Source organism: Oncorhynchus nerka, linkage group LG2 (assembly GCF_034236695.1).
Source record: "Oncorhynchus nerka isolate Pitt River linkage group LG2, Oner_Uvic_2.0, whole genome shotgun sequence".
Taxonomy (NCBI): domain Eukaryota; kingdom Metazoa; phylum Chordata; class Actinopteri; order Salmoniformes; family Salmonidae; genus Oncorhynchus; species Oncorhynchus nerka.
The window spans coordinates 48,350,107-48,373,593 of record NC_088397.1 but is presented as its reverse complement, the minus strand read 5'-3'; the positions used below and the strand labels follow the sequence as shown (position 1 = coordinate 48,373,593).

At 43.5% G+C, this 23,487-nt stretch overlaps 1 protein-coding gene across 1 annotated transcript in view; it reads left to right on the top strand.

Moving 5' to 3' along the window:
* The first annotated feature begins 1,508 nt into the window (after window positions 1-1,508).
* Window positions 1,509-23,487, top strand: part of LOC115136655 (kazrin-like) — a 154,075-nt gene continuing 132,096 nt past the window's right edge. The window contains exon 1 of the mRNA XM_029672259.2: window positions 1,509-2,215. Coding sequence (XP_029528119.1) covers window positions 2,140-2,215 — 76 coding nt within the window. The 5' untranslated portion in view covers window positions 1,509-2,139. The remainder of the gene's footprint in view (window positions 2,216-23,487) is intronic.

The following is a 23,487-nucleotide window of genomic DNA, read 5'->3' as shown; positions in this document are numbered from 1 at the left end:
AACCCTGAGGAATATAGTATGTCTTCTCTATAGGAAAGTGTCAGCGAGCTCTGTGGGAGGGGCATGACTGCTGCTGCTCACACATCACAGCGCCCAGCCTTCTGTGTCCTAAAAAAAGCTTTCCCAGTCCTGACTTCCTGTTCAAAGAGAATGGCATTAAAGCCAACGAAGTTCGAGAGGGGATGAATAATGAATTCCAGTGGGCGTCACTCCGAGTTAGGCAGAGATGTCAGTGAGAAGCCATCTTCTCTGTGTCTGTTGTCGTTGCTCATGTCATGCAACAGCTGAGCCTGTACCAGAGACTCTATAGGATCTATTTTCCTCTGTCCATCTGCATGTGTGTTTGTGAGATAAGGGTACTTTTCAGTTACCTACACTATGTGGTGAACTGTTCACCTACTTGAACGTCTTAGATTGGCTGAATGTTCACCTGAAGATGGTCGAAGCATGTGTATGCCTATGGCTAATTATTCACTTGACAAGCTAACGTCGAAGGCCAGATATTTTTACCTGCAGGCCACCTGCTTTAGCTAGCCAACCGAGCGCTGATCTCCCACTGTTGGAGTGTCCTGCTCTAACGTTTCCTGATTTTTATTTATTTATTTATTCAAAAAGGAGGATGTGAGTTCTATGGCCAGGTCCCCTCAGTGTGTGAGAGAGGGCTCAGTGACAATGGGCTTCCTGGGAAAGTTTTGCTAACAGGGAAATAGCCTGTCGGAGGAGCTGGCTGACATCCCGCAAAAGGCTCAGGACCTGAACAGAATGGAGAAAGAGAGGTGGACTCACTGAGAGGAATATGGGTTTTGGTGCCATAATTCAATTATTGTATAGGAATAATAGTGTCATCATTTGTCTGAGGGTGGCGGTTTCCATGCCAACACCTACATAAATAACGAGCACTACGCTTCAAGGTGCCTCAGGATCTGAGGTAATATTCTCTCAATTAAATTGGATATTCCCTTCATTTCAACAGGTGGACATTAATGTGTTTTCAGATGCGTATAAGCATTGGCACTCATCTCATTAAATGCAATTAGTCAAATGCAACAGCAGAGCAGTTTCTGTGCATACTATATGTAACAGTATAATACATTAATAATGGATTCAAGTAAGCTATTGCTCGTTTTCAGTTCATATTCAGTGTTTTCGGTTCTGCTTTTTGAAGGTGAAGCCTTAGGTGACAAATATAGAATTCATACTTGTATGCAACCTCTTTCTCCCTCATCCCATTTTCCAGCACCAGGGAGAAATGAAGAGCTGGGGTTGCAGAAATCCGTTTCCCAGCAGCAGCTCCGGCTCTAAGATGGATAGAGGGGGTTTGCAATGGGAGGGAGGGAGAGAGATGTTATTGCTGAAGCACAGCAAATGAGGGCTATAGAGAGGGGAGGGTTGAGGAACGGAGGGAAGGCAAAGGGAGGGGAGAAAGGGGGCATGCTCAACAGATCAGAGAACAACAATCATATTTCCACCACCCATGCCCAGAATACAAGGCTCCTGCCTACTGCCAACACGCAGGGAGGAAGAGAGAGAGGGGAGGGAGGTGTGACTTTCACCTGCTGGAGAATCTAGCCTGTGTCTGCTCTGCTCTCTGCCTTCAGCTATAGAACCTGCTGTCAACCTTGCACAGACATAGAGCAAGATCACAGCACTACTGGAACAGCTGCACCCAGGGCTCTCTCTCTGCTGCTTCCTCCAACACTCCGGCACTCTCTCACTCTTAACACACACACTCACAGGCACACACACACTCAGGCACGTCCAGAACTCTACCACGCAAGCGCTCACACACACACTCACGCAGGCACACCCCCTCTCTATCTGTGCAGTGAGAAGCTCTGCCCGTGTCGGTGTGAGCGGTGGACTGTTTCTCTCTCTGGCGGCAGCAGTACTAGCAGCAGGACTGGTCCAGTGGAGGGCAGTCAACTCGCTCTCTCCAGACTCCAGGACAGCTCACGCTCTGGACTTTGGAAGCCCTCAACAAGCCTCTCTCCCTTTCTTTCTTTCTTTCTTTCTTTTTTTCTTTCTCTTTCTCTCCTCTTTTTGCTTCTCTTTCTTTCCCTTCTCTCTCCGCCTCGACGTGACGCAGTGTTTCTGACCTTCATCCCCCTCGTGTGCACAGCGTGGGCCAGTGGGACAGCCATGGAGGACACCCTCACCTGCAGCCCTGCCACCTTCTCCCAGGTGTTCGGACGTCAGGGACAGCTCATGCAGGCTAGTGAGTAACCAAACATACACCTTTGTTAAACATGTCAGTGTTTTATCCCCCATCGGCTGCCTGGAGATCACTCCCAGATCAGGTCGATAACAAGCCTGCTCTGTCTGTCAGTTTTAACGGATCTCCTGGCTGTCACTTCAGCTGGTGCTTGGAGAGACTGTTTCAGATAGAGATGAGGCTGAGATGGGATTACTGTTGCTCTAGTCTCTCTGGAGTAAATTGGTGTTTCTATGTACTGTAGGTTGATATGAAGGGAAAATGCAGTGGTCTGCACCCAGGGGCTTTAGGTTGCAGGATGTTTTGTTTTTGTGCCCATGTGGAACTGTGCAGTTTGTGTAGTAGTCGGGTACTCATGGTTAATACCTCTGTTGCTGTGTTGAGTTGAAACAATGGCAGGGTTGAGTGAAACACTAGTACGGCTGATACATGTCAAGTGTTGGTACAGTATGTGGAGGAGGGGGTTCATTATATTATAGCGGTGTCATCTCACAGCAGGGTTGTCACCCAAAACACTCTTCACAGTACGGACATACACCACGTTTTTATTTTCACGACAGTAAAAAATACATGTATATTGCTCCCTTGTTTGACAAGTTAAAATTGGAGCCCGACTGATATGGGAATTTTGGGTCCAATTCCAATTCTAGGGAGGCGGATTACTGATGTATCTGCCGATATATCGTTTTTTTAGTGGAGGAATGAAAAACAGACCTTTTTTACACTAATTGTGCCCCAAAGGATTAACATATACTCTAAATGATGATTTCTTGAGCTGAAATAAAAGACCCCAGAAATGTTCCATACATTCAAAGCTTATTTCTCTCAAATTTTGGCCACAAATTTGTTTACATCCCTGTTAGTGAGCATTTCACCTTTGCCAATATAATCAAATTGGCATGCTGATTGCAGGAATGTCAACCAGAGTTGTTGCCAGGGAATTTAATGTTAATGTCTCTACCATAAGCTGCCTTAACGTCGTTTTAGAGAATTCGGCAGTACGTCTAACCAGCTACACAACCGCAGACGACGTGTAACCTCACCAGCCCAGGACCTCCACATCTGTATTCTTCACCTGCAGGATTGTCTGAGACCAGCCACCCAGACAGCTGATGAAACTGTGGGTTTTCAAACTGAAGATTTTCTGCACAAACTGTCAGAAACCGTCTCAGGGAAGCTCATCTGCGTGCCCCCATTTCGCAAGGATCGGTACACAATTCCTGTAAGCTGAAAAAACAATTCCTGGAAGCTGGCCTACATACTTAGCAGTCATGTCACCCGTTGAGCATGCTTGGGATGCTCTGGATTGACGTGTATGACAGCGTGTTCCAGTTCCCGCCAATATCCAGCATCTTTGCACAGCCATTGAAGAGGAATGGGACAACATTCCACAGGCCACAATCAAGAGCCTGATCAACTCTATGTGAAGGAGATGTGTCGTGCTGTATGAGGCAAATGGTGGTCACAGCATTTCTGATTCACGCCCCTACTTTTTTTTTCAAAGGTACAGTATCTGTGATCAACATATGCATATCTGTATTCCCAGTCATGTGAAATCCATAGATTAGGGCATAATTTATTTATTTCAATTGATTGATTTCCTTATTTGAACTAACTCAGTAAAATCTTTGAAATTGTTGCATGTTCCGTTTATATTCTTGTTCGGAATATTTACGGTAGTAAATACAACACTTTTTTTTTGTTTACCTTAGGTACAGTGGAGAAGAAGTACAGTGCATTCGAAAGTATTCAGATCACTTCACTTTTTCAAAATTCTGTTATGTTACAGCCTGGATTAAATGAAATAAAATCAGTCTACACACAATACCCCATAATGACAAAGCAAAAACAGGTTTTTACATTTTTTTTGCAAACGTATTACAAATAAAAAACAGATCTTACATAAGCATTCAGACCCTTTGCTGTGAGACTCAATTGAGCTCTGGTGCATCCTGTTTCCATTGATCATCCTTGAAATATTTCTATAACTTGATTGGAGTCCACCTGTGGTAAATTCAACTCATTGGACATGATTTGGAAAGGCACACACCTGTCTATATAAGGTCCCACAGTTGGCAAAAACCAAGCCATGAGGTCAAAGGAATTGTCTGTAGAGCTCCGAGACAGAATTGTGTCGAGGCACATATCTGGGGAATGGTACCAAAACATTTCTGCAGCATTGAAGGTCCCGAAGAACCCATTGGCCTCCATCATTCTTAAATGGAAGAAGTTTAGGACCGTCAAGGCTCTTCCTAGAGCTGGCTGCCCGGCCAAACTGAGCAATCGGGGGATTAGGGCCTTGGTCAGGGAGGTGACCAAGAACTCAATGGTCACTCTGACAGAGCGTGACCTCCAGAGGTCCTCTGTGGATATGGGAGAACATTCCAGAAGGACAACCATCTCTGCAGCACTCCACCAATCAGGCCTTTATGTCAGAGTGGCCAGATGGAAGCCACTTCTCAGTAAAAGGAACATCACAGCCGGCTTGGAGTTTGCCAAAAGGCACCTTAAAGGACTCTGACCATGAGAATCAAGATTCTCTGGTCTGATGAAACCAAGATTGAACTCTTTGGCCTGAATGCCAAGCATCATGTCTGGAGGAAACCAGGCACCGCTCATCACCTGGCCCTACGGTGAAGCATGGTGGTGGCAGGATGATAATGTGGCAATATTTTTTCAGCAGCAGGGACTAGGAGACTAGTCAGGATCGAGGGAAAGATACATGGAGCAATGTATAAAGAGATCCTTGATGAGAACCTGCTCCAATGCGCTCAGGACCTCCGACTGGGGTGAATGTTCCCCTTCTAACAGGACAATGACCCTTTGCACACAGCCAAGACAATGCAGGAGTGGCTTTGGGACAAGTCTCTGAATGTCCTTGAGTGGCCCACCCAGAGCCCGGACTTGAACCTGATCGAACATCTCTGGAGAGACCTGAAAATAGCCGTGCAACGATGCTCCCCATCCAACCTGACAGAGCTCGAGGGGATCCGCAGAGAAGAATGGGAGAAACTCCCCAAATACAGGTGTGCCAAGCTTGTAGCGTCATACCCAAGAGACTCGAGGCTGCAATCGCTGCCAAAGGTGCTTCAACAAAGTACTGAGTAAAAGGTTTGAATACTAAATGTGATATTTCAGTTTTTTATTTTTTGCAAACATTTCTAAAAACCTGTTTTTACTTTGTCATTATGGGGTGTTGTGTGTAGATTGATGAGGGAAAAAACAATTTAATTTTTGGGGGGATAAGGCTGTAACGTAACAAAATGAAGGAAAAATGAAGCGGTCTGAATACTTCCCGAAGGCACTGCATGTTATTCATTACAAAATTCAGGCAAATGCTTGCCACACTGGTTTTAGTCACACATTTTAATTTAGCTAGCTAGCTAACGTTAGCTACTTATCTCATCATGAATGCAAGTGCATGGCCTGAATGATAGATTTGCACCACCTGTCTTGCTTTTTGCAGATGGCATATTTTGGGTAAACTAACTGAATAAGCCCACTAGCTAACATAATAAGCCCAGACAGTAACGGTGTAATTTTTTGTATCAATGGCGAGTGTTCACTTTGGCACCAATCAATCTAGTGTTAGCACATAAGTAGTACAAATTGCCAAAAGTGTGTGGACACCTGCTTGTCGGATATCTCTTTCCAAAATCATGGGCATTAATATGGAGTTGGTCCCCCCCCCCCCCCCCCCCATTGCTGCTATAACAGTCTCCGCTCTTCTGGGAAGGCTTTCCTCTATATGTCGAAACATTGCCACAAAAGCATTAGGGAGATCCGGCATTGATGTTGGGATATTAGGCCTGGCTCGCAGTCGGTGTTCCAATTCATCTCAAAGGTGTTATATGGGGTTGCGGTCAGGGCTCTGTGCAGACCAGTCAAGTTCTTCCACACCGATCACGACAAACCATTTCTGTATGTACCTCGCTTTGTGCACGGGGGAATTGTCATGCTGAAACAGGAAAGGGCCTTCCCTAAACTGTTGCCACAAAGTCTGAAGCACAGAATCATCTAGAATGTCATTTTATGCTGTAGCATTAACATTTCCCTTCACTAGAACTAAGGGGCGTAGCTCGAACCATGAAAAACAACCCCAGACCATTATTCCTCCTCCACCAAACTTTACAGTTGGCACTATGCATTCGGGTAGATAACGTTTTCCTTGCATCCGCCAAACTCAGATTTGTCTGTCGGACTTCCAAATGGTGAAGTGTGATTCATCACTCCAGAGAACGCGTTTCTATTGTTCCAGAGTACAATGGCGGCGAGCTTTACACCACTCCAGCCGATGCTTGGCATTGCACATGCTGATCTTAGGCTGCTCGGCCATGGAAGCCCATGTCATTAAGCTCCCGATGAACAGTTATTGTGCTGACGTTGCTTCCAGAGGCAGTTTGGAACTTGGTAGTCAGTATTGCAACCGAGGACAGACCATTTTTACGAGGTAAGTGCTTCAGCACCCGGCGGTCCCATTCTGTGAGCTTGTGTGGACTTTCACTTCGAAGCTGAGCCGTTGTTGGTCCTAGATGTTTCCACTTCACAATGACAGCACTTACAGTTGACCGGGGCATCTCTAGCAGGGCAGACATTTGACAAACTGACTTGTTGGAAAGGTGGCATCCTATGAAGGTGCCACATTGAAAGTCACTGAGCTCTTCAGTGAGGCTATTCTACTGCCAATGTTTGTCTATGGACATTGTGTGGCTGCGTGCTCGATTGTATACACCTGTCAGCAACGGGTGTGGCTGAAATAGTAAAATCCACAATTTTTGGCCATGTAGTGTACCATGCTGGCTAGATAGCTAAGTTAACTGCCTTCCTGGCTAGCTAGCTAGCTAATGTTAACTAAGTGAGAATGTGATGAGGTCAGAGGTGCTTGCTTGATGAAGAGTGCTTCTGATTATTTACTTATTCAAATATGTTGGCTGTGGCAAGCTACTTACGTTAACCACAATGCCTACTCTCTCACCTTGTGACTTAGGGCTGAATGATGTTCAATCAGCAGCTGGTAGAGCGCCCTCTTCAGGCAATCATTGAACATTTAAAAAAAATTACCTATTTTTTTTACGTATTTATTTGTTCTATGTATATATTACCAGCGCTTTATTTGTGAAATGTAGACCGATGCAAATATTTCTGCGAAAAGTTAACCAATTTATCGGTCAGGCTCTAGTTAAAATATCAGTGGGAAATGGTGGTGGCTGAACCCATTCCAGCTTCTTCCAGCTGCCTGCTTGTATTTGTCTTTTAATCCTTCATGACAGAATGATATTTATTTATTTTTTACACAGTATTAATCTCAAGGCATTAGAGTGAGGGGGCTGAGAAACTATTTAGAACATTTACATTGCCCAAACTGAAGGCTGAATTATTTTGAGCTAAATCTATTACGTTTTCAGGTTTTCACATGCGTTGACAGGTCTCTGCAACTTTTCGATCATCTCTATGTCAACCATGTTTGGCTGACGTCTTATTCAACAATGTTCTGGGTCACATAGCTCCTAAATACAGATGATTTCCCTTGACTTGCCTCCAGATTGAATATCTCTCTCTCTTTCTCTCTCTCTCTTGGGGTCTTCCAGAGAGATCTTACTCACATCCTTTGATACCTCCCTTCTGCCATAAATACAAATTGACATACATGCATGTTGGGTAATGAGAACGTCCTTTGCCAGATGAAACACTGCCAGAGCAGTCCGAGAGAGAGAGAGAGAGACCTGAACAGTACTTTCTCATTGAAGTTAGAGAAAGTTAACGTCATAGTTCAGAAGTATTTATTTGCACAACCGGAAGAGAGGGCGAGAGCGAGAGAGAAGGCCCCGGTCCTGATTCAGTAATGCCTTAATTCAACGGAGACGCGCAGTAAAAGCCATTTGATTGGGATTCACACTATTAAAGCATAAGGGGCCGAAAGAGAGTTGTTTGTGATAATGAGAACATAATTCACTAACACATGTTCCTTGCCGGGGTGTAACGAGCTGTGGTGTGATACAGTGTAGTATATCTACTATCTGGTGATTGATTTAGTCAACTCTGCTCACTGCAGGCCGCGGAGTGATTTTGATAAGATAAACGAGCTTATCCAGCCTGGTGGGATATTGTTCGTTGTCTTTGACGAGAGTGTGTCTCTTCTCTGTTCCTGTCCTCTCTTTGCATATAAATAATGCTCTTTGTTTGAATGTGTCTGTGGACTCATTAAGTGTGTTTGGTATTCAGTAGCGTATTACTGTCGGATGGGGTGACGGGGGCCCTGATTAATATTCTGCCGCTGACTGGAGGATCGCAGGCGGCTCAAAGCCTCTTTACTAAATGTGTGCTGGGTTTGAAGTACTGCTGATGATGAGACTCTTCTGTATCTAGGAGAGCAAAGCTAGGCCTTATCCTATCTAAATAGGATAAAGTTCTCTCTCTCGCACACACACACACACACACAAATTGTTATTTTGCACTTATGTAAATGGAGGGTTGATTGAGTCACACCGGCTATACTGTAACTTGATTTGTACTATCAAGCCCACTCTGCCTAACCAAATCTATCTAGCTAATGCAATTATACAAATCAGCTAATCTGTAAAGTTGCGGTTATTAATAAATAACATTTCAACAGGTTAGAATTCTTAGATGACAGATCCGGTATGGTTGTTGTCACAAAACAGTAACCAGTAGGTTTTTGGCAGCGTGTTTATCATCGCTCATCAACATTGATACAATCCATGCCGTTCTCCAGGTTTGTCTTTTCAATGCGGTTCTCTGCTCCTCAACAACATTGTAAGGGTGGCTGTAACATTGAAGTGTTATTGTGTTTACAAGGTAACGCAGAGCTTTAATTCTGACCGCATTGTTTTATGTGGGACCAGAGTTGACCCCAAAAATATTCTGTATACACATCTTACGTTCTGGGTAATGTTTAGTCCCACTTCCGCCAAAAACGTCACATTTCACAAGGGCCTATAAAGTTGAGAGATTGCCTTTTAATGCGTTAAATGCGTGTCACTCAAATCAAGCCCATATCTGGGTCTGCTCTGGCTAAAAGCCCCTTTACTCTACTGTAATGTCCTATGAAGGAGTTCCAGTCACCTTTTCTGCGCCACTAGATTCCAGTGATGGGAGAACAAGGTTATCAGCAGATTCAAGTCTAAGGAGCCTATAACTCTTTATACTGTCTTCATCCTGTGTGTGTGTGTGTGTGTGAGAGAGGGAGGTAGGGGGCTGGCGCACGGCCAATGTTCCAACTCTCTTTCTGTGTGCCCAGATTGACTGCTAAAACATTAGTGTCGTCTCGAATCACGGCCAGACACATTTGATATTGTTGGCAGTGTCCTTAGTTCCTAATAAAAAGCCAGTCACACTTTATTATTAGGCTTACGATGAACGGCTCAGTCACAGTGGCTTTCATATCTGTATTTAGATTAGAGGTCCTTATTGACAGTGGTCGCTGGGTGTTCCCAGTGGTTCTGCTAATCCCTCCATCAGAGTAAATACAGGCTTCATTTATACCTCTCTTTATCTCGGATCTAATCCCCCGTATTGGATTTCAGCACTACATTAGTGCATCTGACTGCGGAGATGGGCAGGCCTCATGTCTCTAATGGTCGCTGTTTAAGAACGGGGTCAGTGGGACTGTGTGTGTGTGTGTACTGTCTCAGGGTAGTCAATACTGTGTATTTATCTATGTATGCATATGTGTGTCTGCATAAGTAGTGACTACAGCAAAGTGTGTAGTAGCCCCAAAAGTGTCTAATTGCTATTCTGCAGACATAGTGTGTGTCTGTGTAGTTGTGTTGTGGCTATTATCCGCGCTGTGGTCTCCGTGTTAGGAGTGTACTGCTGGGCGAGGTCTCTTCATTAGTGCACCGTCCTCCTGCCTATCTAAGCTGGTTCAATAAAACACTAACTCTGGGGGAAACAGATGTCTCCCCTGGACAGGAAATCCACATGTTGGGCGTGATTGGCATGAGGCTCATCCCTAAGTGGGATCTGTGGGTCTAACCCCTGGCCCTGACCAATCATGTCGTCGTTGAGAGGGAGTAGACCGACACCTGCTGATGTCAGTAGCCCTTTATGGAGCACCGAGCCAATGACAGAATCTGACTCTAATGTTCAAACCACACTCCCCAGGCTTTTGATGTGGAGAAATGCCTGAGATGCTCATCATGTTTTCACACGTTGTATTGCGGTATTGTTTCTCTCTTTCATATTGATTTACCTTTGGGCTTGCTTTAGAGCTCTCTTGCTCGCTCTCTCTCTCTCACACACCACACACACACACACACACACACACACACACACACACACACACACACACACACACACACACACACACACACACACACACAGCCCCCATTTCACACCTTCCTGCATTTTTTGAAGATAGTAGCCGGTAATTTTCTTTTCTTTTGTGATAAAATGTAAGATGGTGTCTGTGTTATCAGAGCTTGTACTCAAGAAGAGTGGCTTGTTTAGAGACAGTTGCTTTCATGCTCCGGTGCTCAAGCTGTTTTAAGATCTGTTCAATTCTATACGGCATTAAAAAGCTCCTGACAGACGCTTAGCTTCCCATTCTGTTGCAGAATTCTTGTGGCAAGCAGCACACTGTAAGTGGTACACGCATGCTCTTAAACACGACCAATAGCACACAATACACCCCGGTCGAGTCCATCTAATGATAAAGGCTGATGTTGTTTTGCTGAAAATAGAAACAGCTGGAGCCACTTTTTCATTATAACCCTGCTCACAGATTCAGCGTTAATGAAAAACACCACTGAACCTTCATACAAGATAATGAAAAGTTGTGCTGCCAAGGGTTATTTTTTAAAAGAATTAACCTTCAGAAAACACAGGGTTACAATAACTTTATTTATTTTATATTTTACCTTTTTCTCCCCAATTTGCTGCAACTTGCTTTCTCCCCAATGAGCTTGGGAGAGGCGAAGTTCGAGTCATGCGTCCTCCGAAACCACGCTTCTTAACACCCGCCCGATTAACCCGGAAGCCAGGTGCACCAATGTGTCGGAGTAAACACTGTTCAAAGTCAGCCTGCAGGTGCCCGGCCCGACACAAGGAGTCGCTAGACCACGATGAGCCATGTAAAGCCCCCCCCCCCGGCCAAACCCTCCCCTAACCAGGACGACACTTGGCCAATTGTGCGCCGCCCTGTGAGACTCCCGGTCACGGCCGGTTGTGACACAGCCTGGGATCGAACCCGGGTCTGCAGTGACACCTCAAGCACTGCGATGCCTTAGACCGCGATCCCATATGCATAGAGGCGGTCCAATTTCAACTATCTGTTACCTTGTCTCATTGTCACAAACATGCACACTCTGCTTTGTGCACTCCCATCTGTGTGGAGTGTGGGCCTGCCTGTTAAAGAGCTTGCCACTGAAGTGCTGTAAAGGCTATATATTTCACCACAACGTGAGCCCAGACTAACTACTGATGCGCTAATTCATATGGATTATCAATGTCTTGGATGTTCTATGGGCTCTGCGCTATAGAATGATGATGATGTGCTATAGGTTCTGTGCTATGGACTGTGTAGGCTACTACATGCAATAGGCCCTGTTTTCTCTTACTGGATTTAAGCGCATTGTACTCTGTGTTATGAGCTCTGCAAAAATATTTACACCCCTTGACTTTTTCCACATTTTGTTGTGTTACAGCCTGCATTCAACATGTATTACAAATAGATTTGTTTGTCACTGGTGTTAACACAATATCTCATCTCAAAGTGGAATTATGTTTTTTGGGAATTTTAAAATGAAAATCCGTAATGTCCTGAGTCAATAAGTATTCAACCCCTTTGTTATGGCAAGCCTATAAATTCAGGCTTATAATAATAATAAATTCAAGAGTAAAAATGTGCTTAACAAGTCACATAATAAGATGCATAGACTCACTCTGTGTGCAATAATAGTGTTTAACATCATTTTTTTATGACTACCTCATCTCAATATACACCACAGATACAATTGTCTGTACAGTCCCTCAGTCGAGCAGTCAATGTCAAACAGATTCAACCACAAAGACCAGGGAGGTTTTTCAATGCCTGCAAAAAAAGGGCAACTATTGTTAGATGAAATAGTCTGAATAAATAAAAAGCAGACATGTTTAAAACAAAAAAAGCAGACATGTTTAATGGCTGTGACAGGAGAAAACTGAGGATGGATCAACATTGTAGTTACTCCACAATACTAACCTAATTGACAAGAGTGAAAAGAAGGAAGCCTGTACAGAATAACAACAATTCTAAAACATGCATCTCGTTTCCAACAAGGCACTAAAGTAAAAATTGCTAAAAATGTGTCAAAAAATAAACTTTATGTCCTGAATAGAAAGCATTATGTTTGGGGCAAATCCAACACAACATATCAAGTACCACTCTTCATATTTTCAGGCATGGTGGTGGCTGCATCATGTTATGAGTAAGCTTGTCATCGGTAAGGACTAGAGAGTTTCCTAGGATTACAAAATAAATAAAATAGAGCTAAGCACAGGCAAAATCAAAGAGGAAAACCTGGTTCCAACAGCTTTCCAACAGACACTGGGAGACAAATTCACCTTTCCCAGGAAGACTCACAGCTCTAATCGCTGCCAAAGGTGATTCTAACATGTATTGACTCAGGGGGTTGAATACTTATCTAATCAAGACTTTTTTCTTTCTCCAAATGTTACATTTTTCCACTTGGACATTATTTTGCGTAGATCGTTGACAAAAAAATGACAAATAAATCCATTTGAATCCCACACAACAAAATGTGGAAAAAGTTAAGGGGTGTAAATACTTACTGAAGGCACGGTATAAAGGTACTGTTCTACAGTATGGGTGTTTGTACTATTGGTAATGTGCTCTGGATACTGTGGCGTTATGGTTTTGTGTTGTGTGGATATATTCATTTTTTATTGCAGTCGTAGAATAAATTGTTTTTATCTTTGTCATTAGCTTGTTTCACTCCCCCCCCTCCCTGTTTGTAGCTCTATCGTTTGTTAGAGGAACACTGGAGGCTTGGCAAGCATCTCAAAGTGTATCTGCAGTGGAGGACTCAGCAGTGTAACTAAGGGGTTTTATAATCCAGACCAAGGGGAAAGGAGGCCAGCGGCGCTGGGTACCGGATAGGGAAGACAGATGTGTGGAGTCAGCAGACACAGGCAGCCTCCGTTTCAATGACGCAGGAAACACAGAAACCCATCGAGAGGATGATGAGGCTTAGCTACAGTAGGCTGCTGCTTCTTCTTCTCACACCTTCAGGACTCTCCATGCAGCACCGCGGCATTCACAGACCTGAGACCGATGCAGAGCGGAGCCAGATATAGCAGACGTGAGGCAGGTTTGAAATGGTTTGAGTCTGCTGGTATATTTACTCACTGATCTTATTTTGGGGAGAGTGCTCACGAAGTGAGAGTATAATTTACATACGCTGCCTCTCAGAACCTGAAAAAGCAGTCTCGTGTGTCAAATGCTTTCTGTTTTTGACAGTCAACTTTCTCTGAGATATATCAGTTTGCTGACTGCAAGTGAGAATGCAGTTTTCTGGTTCAGCGACATTGTATCAGCAGGGTGACACTTGACACTCAGCGCCATAACACGTCGTGACAGGGTCTTAACCATGTCATGTCATAACAGCTGTCATAACTTGTCATAACCTGGTCAAAACACTGTCATGACCCATATTGTGTTGTGACATATTTGAGTGATAACGCCAGAGAAGCCAGTGTTTGGAGGATATAAACCGTGGCCAATATATCCTCTAAACCCCGGCTTCGAAGGCATTATCACTGTTAAATGGGTTACCAACATATTCAAATAATGATTGACATATTTTCATTTAAAAAAAAATGATTTTGATTAATTTATTCATAATATTTCATCCTTCCACAAGATATCGTCCCGACACAAATCTAGGGTTGCTACCCAAGCCGGGTGGTCATTCGTTCTATTGGTTCGGTTGCCAGCGACGCGACCTAGTTGTCCAGTCTTTTTGTTCTGTATCTATGGACGCGAACCAGTCGTCCAGTCTTTTTGTTCTGTATCTATGGACGCGACCCAGTCGTCCAGTCTTTTTGTTCTGTATCTATGGACGCGACCCAGTCGTCCAGTCTTTTTGTTCTGTATCTATGGACGCGAACCAGTCGTCCAGTCTTTTTGTTCTGTATCTATGGACGCGACCCAGACGTTCTTCTAAATGTTCCGTTGCCATACTGGCTGGCAAGGTTCTTATCCCTTGCTTGCTAGCTAACCAATTACTTGCAGCCTGAATAACAGCAAAGTAACTGTATTTGCATTTGTTTAAGTTTTATTGTGACGTTTTTATTTGGATACATCCATAACAATGAGCTAATAAATGAGCATAGAAAATGTGTTCACCCGTCAGGGCACTTGTTCAGAGGAGCTAGCCAATGACACAGCTCACACAATCACTTCAAACTGACGCTGGGAAGACCTGCAAACCACAGTGGCTAGACTTCGTTTAGTTTGACCTGTTTTCTATTGACATTTCTTTGTATGGATCCATGAAAGTGATGCCAGCTGACTCATGATTTGGACTGGCTGAGAAACGCTGCCTGCCTGTCTGACTCCCAACCTGTTCATTACTATATGGGGCAGCTGGAGATCCAATTTCGTGTGAACGTTTCTTACCTCCTTTGTTGTTGTGATTTAATTATTTACAGTCATGTTTTTTTTTCTCAGCATATTTTAAATAACTTGCAGGAAATACACTATGACACTGTCAAGAAGCATTATGACCATTCATAATCATATACGCCAGATAGGCCTGTCACATACATGCCCTTATATCAGTCAAAAAGAGGGTGTCTTGTCCTGCTCCTGAAATCTGCTCCTGCTTTCATCCCAGTCATCCGCAACAGGGTTGGTGCATGTCTGATGTCCATTTTGTTCGCTATTACAATGATAATTTAATATGGTCAATTTCAGAAATGTTACACCACCGTTCAAAAGTTTGGGGTCACTTAGAAATGTCCTTGTTTTTGAAAGAAAAGCACATTATTTGTCCATGAAAATAACATCAAATTGATCCGAAATACAGTGTAGACATTGTTAATGTTGTAAATTACTGTTGTACCTGGAAACGGCAGATTTTTTATGGAATATCTACATAGGCGTACAGAGGCCCATTATCAGCAACCTAGACTCCTGTGTTCCAATGGCACATTGTGTTAGCCAATCCAAGTTTAGCATTTTAAAATGCTAATTGATCATTAGAAAACCATTTGAAAACTGTGCTAATTAAAGAAGTAATACAACTGGCCTTCTTTAGACTAGTTGAGTATCTGGAGCATCAGCATTTGTGGGTTTGATTACAGGCTCAAAATGTCCAGAAACAAAGGACTTTCTTCTGAAACTCGTCAGGCTATTCTTGTTCTGAGAAATGAAGGCTATTCCATGAGATAAATTGGCAAGAAACTGAAGATCTTGTACAACACTGTGTACTCCTCCGTTCACAGAACAACACAAACTGGTGCTAACCAGAATAGAAAGAGGAGTGGGAGGCCCCGGTGCACAACTGAGCAAGAGGACAAATACATTAGAGTGTCTACTTTGAGAAACAGATGCCTCACAAGTTCTCAACTGGCAGCTTCATTTAATCGTACCCGCAAAATACCAGTCTCAACAACAATAGTGAAGAGGCGACTCCGGAATGCTGGCCTTCTAGGCAGAGTTCCTGTGTCCAAACTGCATTTACATGGTCTGGAGATCAAGACCACAGGATCAAGACCCTATCTGTGCTTTTCAGACGGGCATAACCTGTCTGATCCAATCAGTAATAGGCTCTTCAGTAGGCACTCAGTAGGAGAGGTACTGTCAGCATCATTAAGCTGCATTCCTCTCTCCACCCCTCTCCTGATCTCACTGTTAGCAGACATGTGAATACGGAGCTGTCTGTGCATGCGTGAGGAGAGCTTGGAATGTTTGATGTATGAAGGATGTGAGTGCTCTTTAACTTTTCTTCGGAACTGTCAAGCTCAGTATGCTTTGGTTTGAGTTGCCTTTGAATTTCTGGGGCTGTTTACCACAGTATGGCCTCATATAAACCTGCTAGCCTTATATAATAAAAACAGTATAACCAAGTTTTTGCTAACACTTTTCTACCTTTGAATGACATATAATCAACTTTCATGGTTACGAAATTGGATTTTGAGCTTCAAAGTGGGTATAATGGGTCCCAATGTGCACTATTTGAGTAATTCTGAGATCTAAAATGTTTTCTCAATAGCCTTATTTTAGGTTGTGAAGAGTTGCTGCACAGTTAGGAACAGATCTGCCTCTACCCTATTTTCCTCCCCTGAATGACAAACACAAACAAGACACAGGGTCTGAGACACAAACAGGCCTAATTGGCAGCAGACTTGTCACATATTCTCCCCATAGTCCGGACTCTCCAAAGGACCCTAATTCAGCCCTGGATTTGATGTGCCCGATGACAACGGTGGCGTCTGTGTAGCTGTGTAGTTCCTATGGGTCCCCTCTAACAAGCTCTATTTACCCTGACTTCTCAAAGAGAAGAGCCTTATCCTCATACGCTTTCTTCTTCTCAGCTGGAAGAAACACACAGATGCCTATTTTCTTCTCTTTCCTTCAGCATGTGCCACTCCCATCCTTCAGACATTTCTTATTCATCTTTTGCCTTTCATATATAGTAGAATAAAACAGACTGTTGTAACCGAGTTTCCATTATGCTTCTGGGCTGGTAGGCTCTGTGTTGTTGTTGTTGTTGTGGGCGTGCAGCATAAGGATGGGGATGCTAGTGTTAGCTGACCTTCGGCTGAGGATCGATCCAGATGGTCAAGTTGGCCTTCCCTAACACCTGACCTCTCGTACAACCAGACAGACGCTCCTCTCACTTCCCTCTCATTACATGCACCAATACATGATGAGAGCCATTACATGCACCTTCTCGATGAGAGCCTCGCCTCGCCGCACTCAGTTGTCATTCATTTCAATTAGTCTGTGGGCTTTCTGGGCCTGTGTGGACGCACGCTAATGTCAGGGTAATAATACAGAAAAGCTCTTCCAGCCCTGGTAGTGCAGAGCATGCAGCCAGGCCTTTGGCATATCATATTAAAGGGCCGAAGGAGACTTTTATGTGCTGCTCCATCTAAAGCTCAAGACTGAAAGCGGCGAATCCGAGCAGCTCCTAGTGCTGCTCACTGGGTTGTCTCACTAGGTGGCAGGCACACTGATCAAAGACACGATGGGCCCGTGGAGGGCACTCTCCTCCAGGCTGCCTCGAGCTGCTCTGCCCCCGCCGCTGTTTCACTCGGCATCCTGTTCTGTGCAGCTCGGTCCTACCGCTGTCTCTAATCACAACCTTAGGAGACCCCAATGCCGAACTCTCTGTGATAACGCCGCATCTGGAGACGTCGGTTTTTCTGGATGATACACCTGAGGGATCGTGTGGCAAAGATTTGAGGTGGATCTGGATGCATGTGATAGTTGATGTCAGTCTGTTTTAAATTGAAGGGATGTTTATAGTAGGCTTTGATCTAATATTTGATCAACAAGCCCTTGAAAATAGACCAGACTTGAGGATTTACACCACTCCCATGCTCATACAGTAGCCTACCATGCCACGGAACTACCAGATGGTGGCAGTGTTGATTTGTAAAAGTCAGGTGGAATCTCTGCACACGGGGAGTGTATGCTGAAATAAATGATGCAGTACACAGACTATTTAAGGGCTCAACTCACCTTCCCCCAGGTTTGCCTGCTACCTGCTGGAACAACAGGTCAGTAACAACAAAACATAGTGATGAACCCACATAGCTAACCAGAGCCAACTGTCTGTTGACCTTTTTAAGGATAAATCTGACAGATAGAGAGGTCAAGCCTCATAGGTCAAACGCTTATTTCTGGAATTTCGGGTCTGGGGGGCCATTGGTTGACATTTACAGAAGGAAATGTTGCTGGATCATAGTGACAGCTATACTGGTATGCACTCTGAAATCACCCAGGATTTGTTTAACAATTCAATCTGCTTACCATGTAGAATTTGATCATACTTAAAACAAATGTAGAAAACTCAATGACAAATCAAGGTGCATGCTTTGATTTGGTCTTAGCTATCCACTTCTGTGAACTTGTATACTCTTTTGCTTGCACATCAGTTTGAGGAGTTCTGTATGTGCCTTCCTGCTGGGCGCTGGCGTCAGTTCTACGTCTCGTGTTGATTTACATTTGGTCGAGTTGTCAACTAACGCGAATTCAGTAAAACGTTTCACCGTGTCCTTGGATTTAGGTTAAACATACTTTTTCACTCTGCGTTGTTTGGATAGGGCTCATAAGTAAGCATTTCACGGTAAAGTCTAGACCTGTTGTATTCGTCGCATGTGATGAGTACAATTTGATTTGAGAAAAAAATGACTAAATGCCCTTATGTTGATGACTTTTTGCCAATCCAATCAGCTTTCCACGTGGATTCAACATCATCACATAGATTGTTATGGTTTACATGACGTGGAAACAACGCTGATTCAACCAGTTTTTGCCAAAGGGGTTGTATACCCAGAGAGAAGTGCTAGAATATTGTAATGTCAGGTCCTCACCTGAACGCACCCTAGCATGATTAAAGCATAGCTTTTTAATGTCTTTCCTATTCAAGCAGAACCCTGCTGACTGAGTGGGCTGTATCACGTGAATATTTAACATCGCTGAGTACAGCTGATGACTTCTACAAGATGTTTCAGGGGTTTTAACCTTTTGCTTTGGACGTGGACACTGAACTGCTACTGCTGTTCAAGAGAGACTTGATTGGTGTGACCCTCAAGGTGTGTGTTAATGCAATGGCGTTTAGTTATATTGTGATCGTACGAGGGTTAAGAAGTGTTGCAGTGCCAGTGCTGCCTGCTCCTGCTGGCATCAAGACCCACGAGTGCATATAGGGAGGATGTAGGTTCTGGTTCTACCGTTACCATAGCAACCAGCACTGACATATGCTGTAAAAGTTTCATTAGAAATGTAAGTGGGATTTTTTTATTTTTTTTCCGCCTTCATTTGAATTTTGATTACTGCGCCTGTTGAAATACTTTTGAGTTTCTTGAAGGAGGGATAAACCTTTTTTTTTTTTCATCAGCCCTCATTGTTGAAAAGTAGGAGTGGGCGGGTGTCTTTGTAGGCTTATCGTGGGTGAGCACTGAAAGGGCTGAATAACTATCAGTGTAATTAGTTGGACCCCCACAAGGGAAACTGAGGGGGCTACTTTAGTATTTATTTGCTGGACTAGAAATGCTTTGATACATTTCAGTTTTATACACATTTAATCACATTCAATTTATACTGCTATATGTTTAAGGAATATAGGGAATACTTGAAGAGGATAGATTGCGTTGCCATTTGAGTCTCTAGTACATCAAGAAGTAAAATAAAACAATGTAAAATATGCAAATGCAATTCTTGTTTTTCACTCCCTTGGTAACAAAAATGTTGATAGAATGCAGAACGTGGTCAATGTATTGGAATTGAACAGACACAGCTGTATGGCTCAGTGAAAACAATACATATAAGAAAATAAGATTCAGACTTTTACAGTGAAATTTCAGGTAAGAAATGTCTTTGAGATGCGCGATTTATACAAAAGTATGTGGACACCCCTTCAAATGAGTGGATTAGGCTATTTCAGCCACATCCATTGCTGGCAGGTGTATAAAATTGAGCACACAGTCACACCATCTCAATAGACTAACATTGGCAGTAGAATGGCCTTACTGTAGAGCTCAGTGACTTTCAAAGTGATACTGTCATAGGATGCCACCTTTCCGACAAGTCAGTTTGTAAAATTTCTGCCCTGCTAGAGCTGCCCCGGGCAACTGTAAGTGCTGTTATTGTGACGTGGCAACGTCTAGGAGCAACAACGCCTCAGACCCAAAGTGGTAGGCCACACAAGCTTACAGAATGGGACCGCTGAAGTGCGTAAAAATCATCTGTCCTCGATTGCAACACTTACTACCGGGTTCCAAACTGCTTCTGGAGGCAAAGTCAACACAATAACTGTTCGTCGGGAGCTTCATGAAATGGGTTTCTGTGGCTGAGCAGCCGCACACAAGCCGAAGATCACCATGCTCAATGCCAAACGTTGGCTGGAGAGGTGTAAAACTCGCCGCCGTTGGACTCTGGAGCAGTGGAAACTTGTTCTCTGGAGTGATGAATCACGCTTTACCATCTGGCAGTCCGACGGACGAATCTGGGTTTGGCGGAGTGCCAGGAGATCGCTATATGCCCCAATGCATAGTGCCAACTGTAAAGTTTGGTGGAGGAGGAATAATGATCTTAGGCTCTTTTCCATGGTTCGGGTGAGGCGCCTTAGTTCTAGTGAAGGGAAATCTTAACGCTACAGCATACAATGACATTCTAGACAATTCTGTGCTTCCAACATTGTGGCAAAAGTTTGGGGAAGGCCCTTTCCTGTTTCAGCATGACAATGTCCCCGTGCACGAAGCAAGATCCATTCAGGAATGGTTTGTCAAGATCACATTTCCCTTTTTCCATTGAGAAGATTGGTTGTCCAGACTAGGTTCCAAACCCATTGTGGTGCAGTAAGACCCAACTGCTCTCTACATGCACGGGTAAACTCCTATTTTACTGAAATAAGGTTGTTCATCGTTTAAATACAATATGATTGCAATTTGAAGGTTCTTAACGTAATAAATGGTTTATACACATGTATTCACTGATGTTAAGAAATACATGAACAAATGCTCATAATTCATAAATAGTTGACTGAGTTTATAAGCAGACTTGTATATCATTAAACTATAACCAGAAGTGCATGTATAGCTCATTCAAGAGTTTTCTATGTAAACTCCTGTAAGGACCAGATTTCGGCTGTATACAAGCACGTCTTTGCACCTTAAAGTCAGCTCCACTAAAGCCTCTGCTGTGTGTGCTGGGCTGTCAACACTAGGCTAATGCTGCTGGTGCTGTTCCCTAACACTACAGCAACCACTTACCGTGTGTATTTAAAAAAAGCTTTCCTCGTTAGGAAAGGATGTGTCGATTAGTACATGTATACTATGATTTATTAATATGCTAATGTGCGAGTGTCAGTGGTGTGTGTTTAGTATATTGTGGTCTGTATAGAGTATGTCACTCTGCGATAGATTGAAGTGTTGTGTTGAGCTCGTGATTAGAACAGAAGGTTTTGTTCTACACAAACCAAAACAATACTGTTGCGCCATAGGAATCACACATCTGATAAGGACACAAGGGATCTCTGCAAGCTGGTAGGCATGGAGCAGAGCGAAGCAGGGGAACCCAAGCCCTGTCTGTCTGTCTGTGTCTGTATGCCTGTATGCCTGTCTGTATGTATGTATGCCTGTATGCCTGTCATGTATGTATGCCTGTCATGTATGTATGTCTGTATGCCTGTCTGTATGTATGCCTGTCTGTATGTATGTATGCCTGTCATGTATGTAAGTATGTATGTTTGTATGTATGCCTGTCATGTATGTATGTCTGTATGCCTGTATGTATGTTTGTATGTATGCCTGTCATGTATGTATGCCTGTATGTATGTCTGTATGCCTGTATGTATGTATGCCTGTATGCCTGTCATGTATGTATGCCTGTCATGTATGTATGTCTGTATGCCTGTCTGTATGTATGCCAGTCTGGGTGTTTGTTCTGGATAAACTGAGGTCTGTGGATACTCAGATTCTTGATTCTGGGGAACACAAACAATGACGCACAGAATTCCAGAACCTTGTATAGTTCCTTTTTTAGATCAGCCTCCTGGATCCAGTGGCTGTCAGTGCTGTGTTTTTATTTCCTTCTCCGCCCCCAAAATAGAGCAAATCTAAGCTTCACACACACATCTCCATCTGCTAAGCATCATCTTCACACAGTCACACATCAATGTTGAGAGTGACAGGATATGTTGCTTTCTGAGGAACTGGGGGGCCATGGAATGAGGCTTACCAAGGTGAAGTATTTGTCATTCTATCCTCAGAAAGGAAAGATTTTGGAGCCAGCACTGTGGTCAATGCATAGTAGGGTTTTTGGCAGCTATCCCTATTTGCAGCAAGGATTTACTTTTGCAGAATAAATGCAGTTATTCTTTGAGAGGTCGACAAGGTCCATTTGATTCTTTCTATCTCTAAGGGGACACTTTAGCTCTCAATTAGATATATTGTTTGGAGCATGGTTTTGAGAAAAGTGTCCAATTTCTCTGGAGAATTTAGATGCATAGACAGTCGGGGGATGAATTGCACCCTTCCATGGATAGTGAAGCAGAACAATGTGGTAAACAATAAAATTACAGGCCTGTGTGGACGCTGTTAGATACCGAGCGGGATTGGGTTATTTTATGCAAAGCAAACCTCTAAACTATAATGGTTCTGTCCAAATGCCTGTGTTTGAGCAGCTTTACAATTAGCATTACAGTTGCAAGCTTTCCAAAGCCTCAAAATGAGCCTCAATCTCTCCTCTTTCTGAAAGTAACAGATCATGTTACTGTATAGCCTTTAGTTTAGATTCAATACAGGCTTTGTTCTCCCAACATAATTGTGTTGGGTGCTTTCCTGGCAACGGTGCAATTGAGACGCAGCCGAGTGGCATTCTCTTGGTGGTCTCAGAACCTTGGAGACCTCTCATCCATTGATGCAGCCCTGGGCCTGAGGTTTGAAGTGTGAACCCAGCGAACAGGAGACGTCCTGAGGACATTCAGCGATGTTCCCATTAGGTCCTTTAAGGGTTTTGGTGTGACGTTATCCGTCTGACGTTCTGAGAACGTTCTAAGAACGCTGTGTGATGGTCCCAAGTGAATGTTTTCTGGGGGACCTTTTTCTTGTTTCCATGAACGTTCTTGGGACGTTGTGGCAATGTCCCCTGAGGCTCCCCTGATTGTTCCAGGTGTCCCAAACCATTATAAGTAAAGTAATGAAATGGTATCTGGTTTTGAGGTAAGTTGTACGCTGTTCAGCTAAAATAGTGTTCATATCAAATCAATGACAGTATGTTTACATTTGACCATATCAATATGACCCCACCTGGGATTTAAACTCACAACCTCTGCATCTGGGGTATGCTGATCTTTCTGCTGTGCCACAAAGACTGAAGAATTACAGAATTCCCTACACAATTACTTATAACACATCTCTCCACAAAAGAGTGCCAACTGCACTGCTATTTTAATTATCACTTAATCTGACTTCTCTCATTGATTTCATTGACTTATTTCAGCATTTTGAGTTTGGGTTTTTTGTTTAGTTTTCTAACGTTGGTGGGGCTTTAATGTTACTCAAGGAATCACTATGATAAA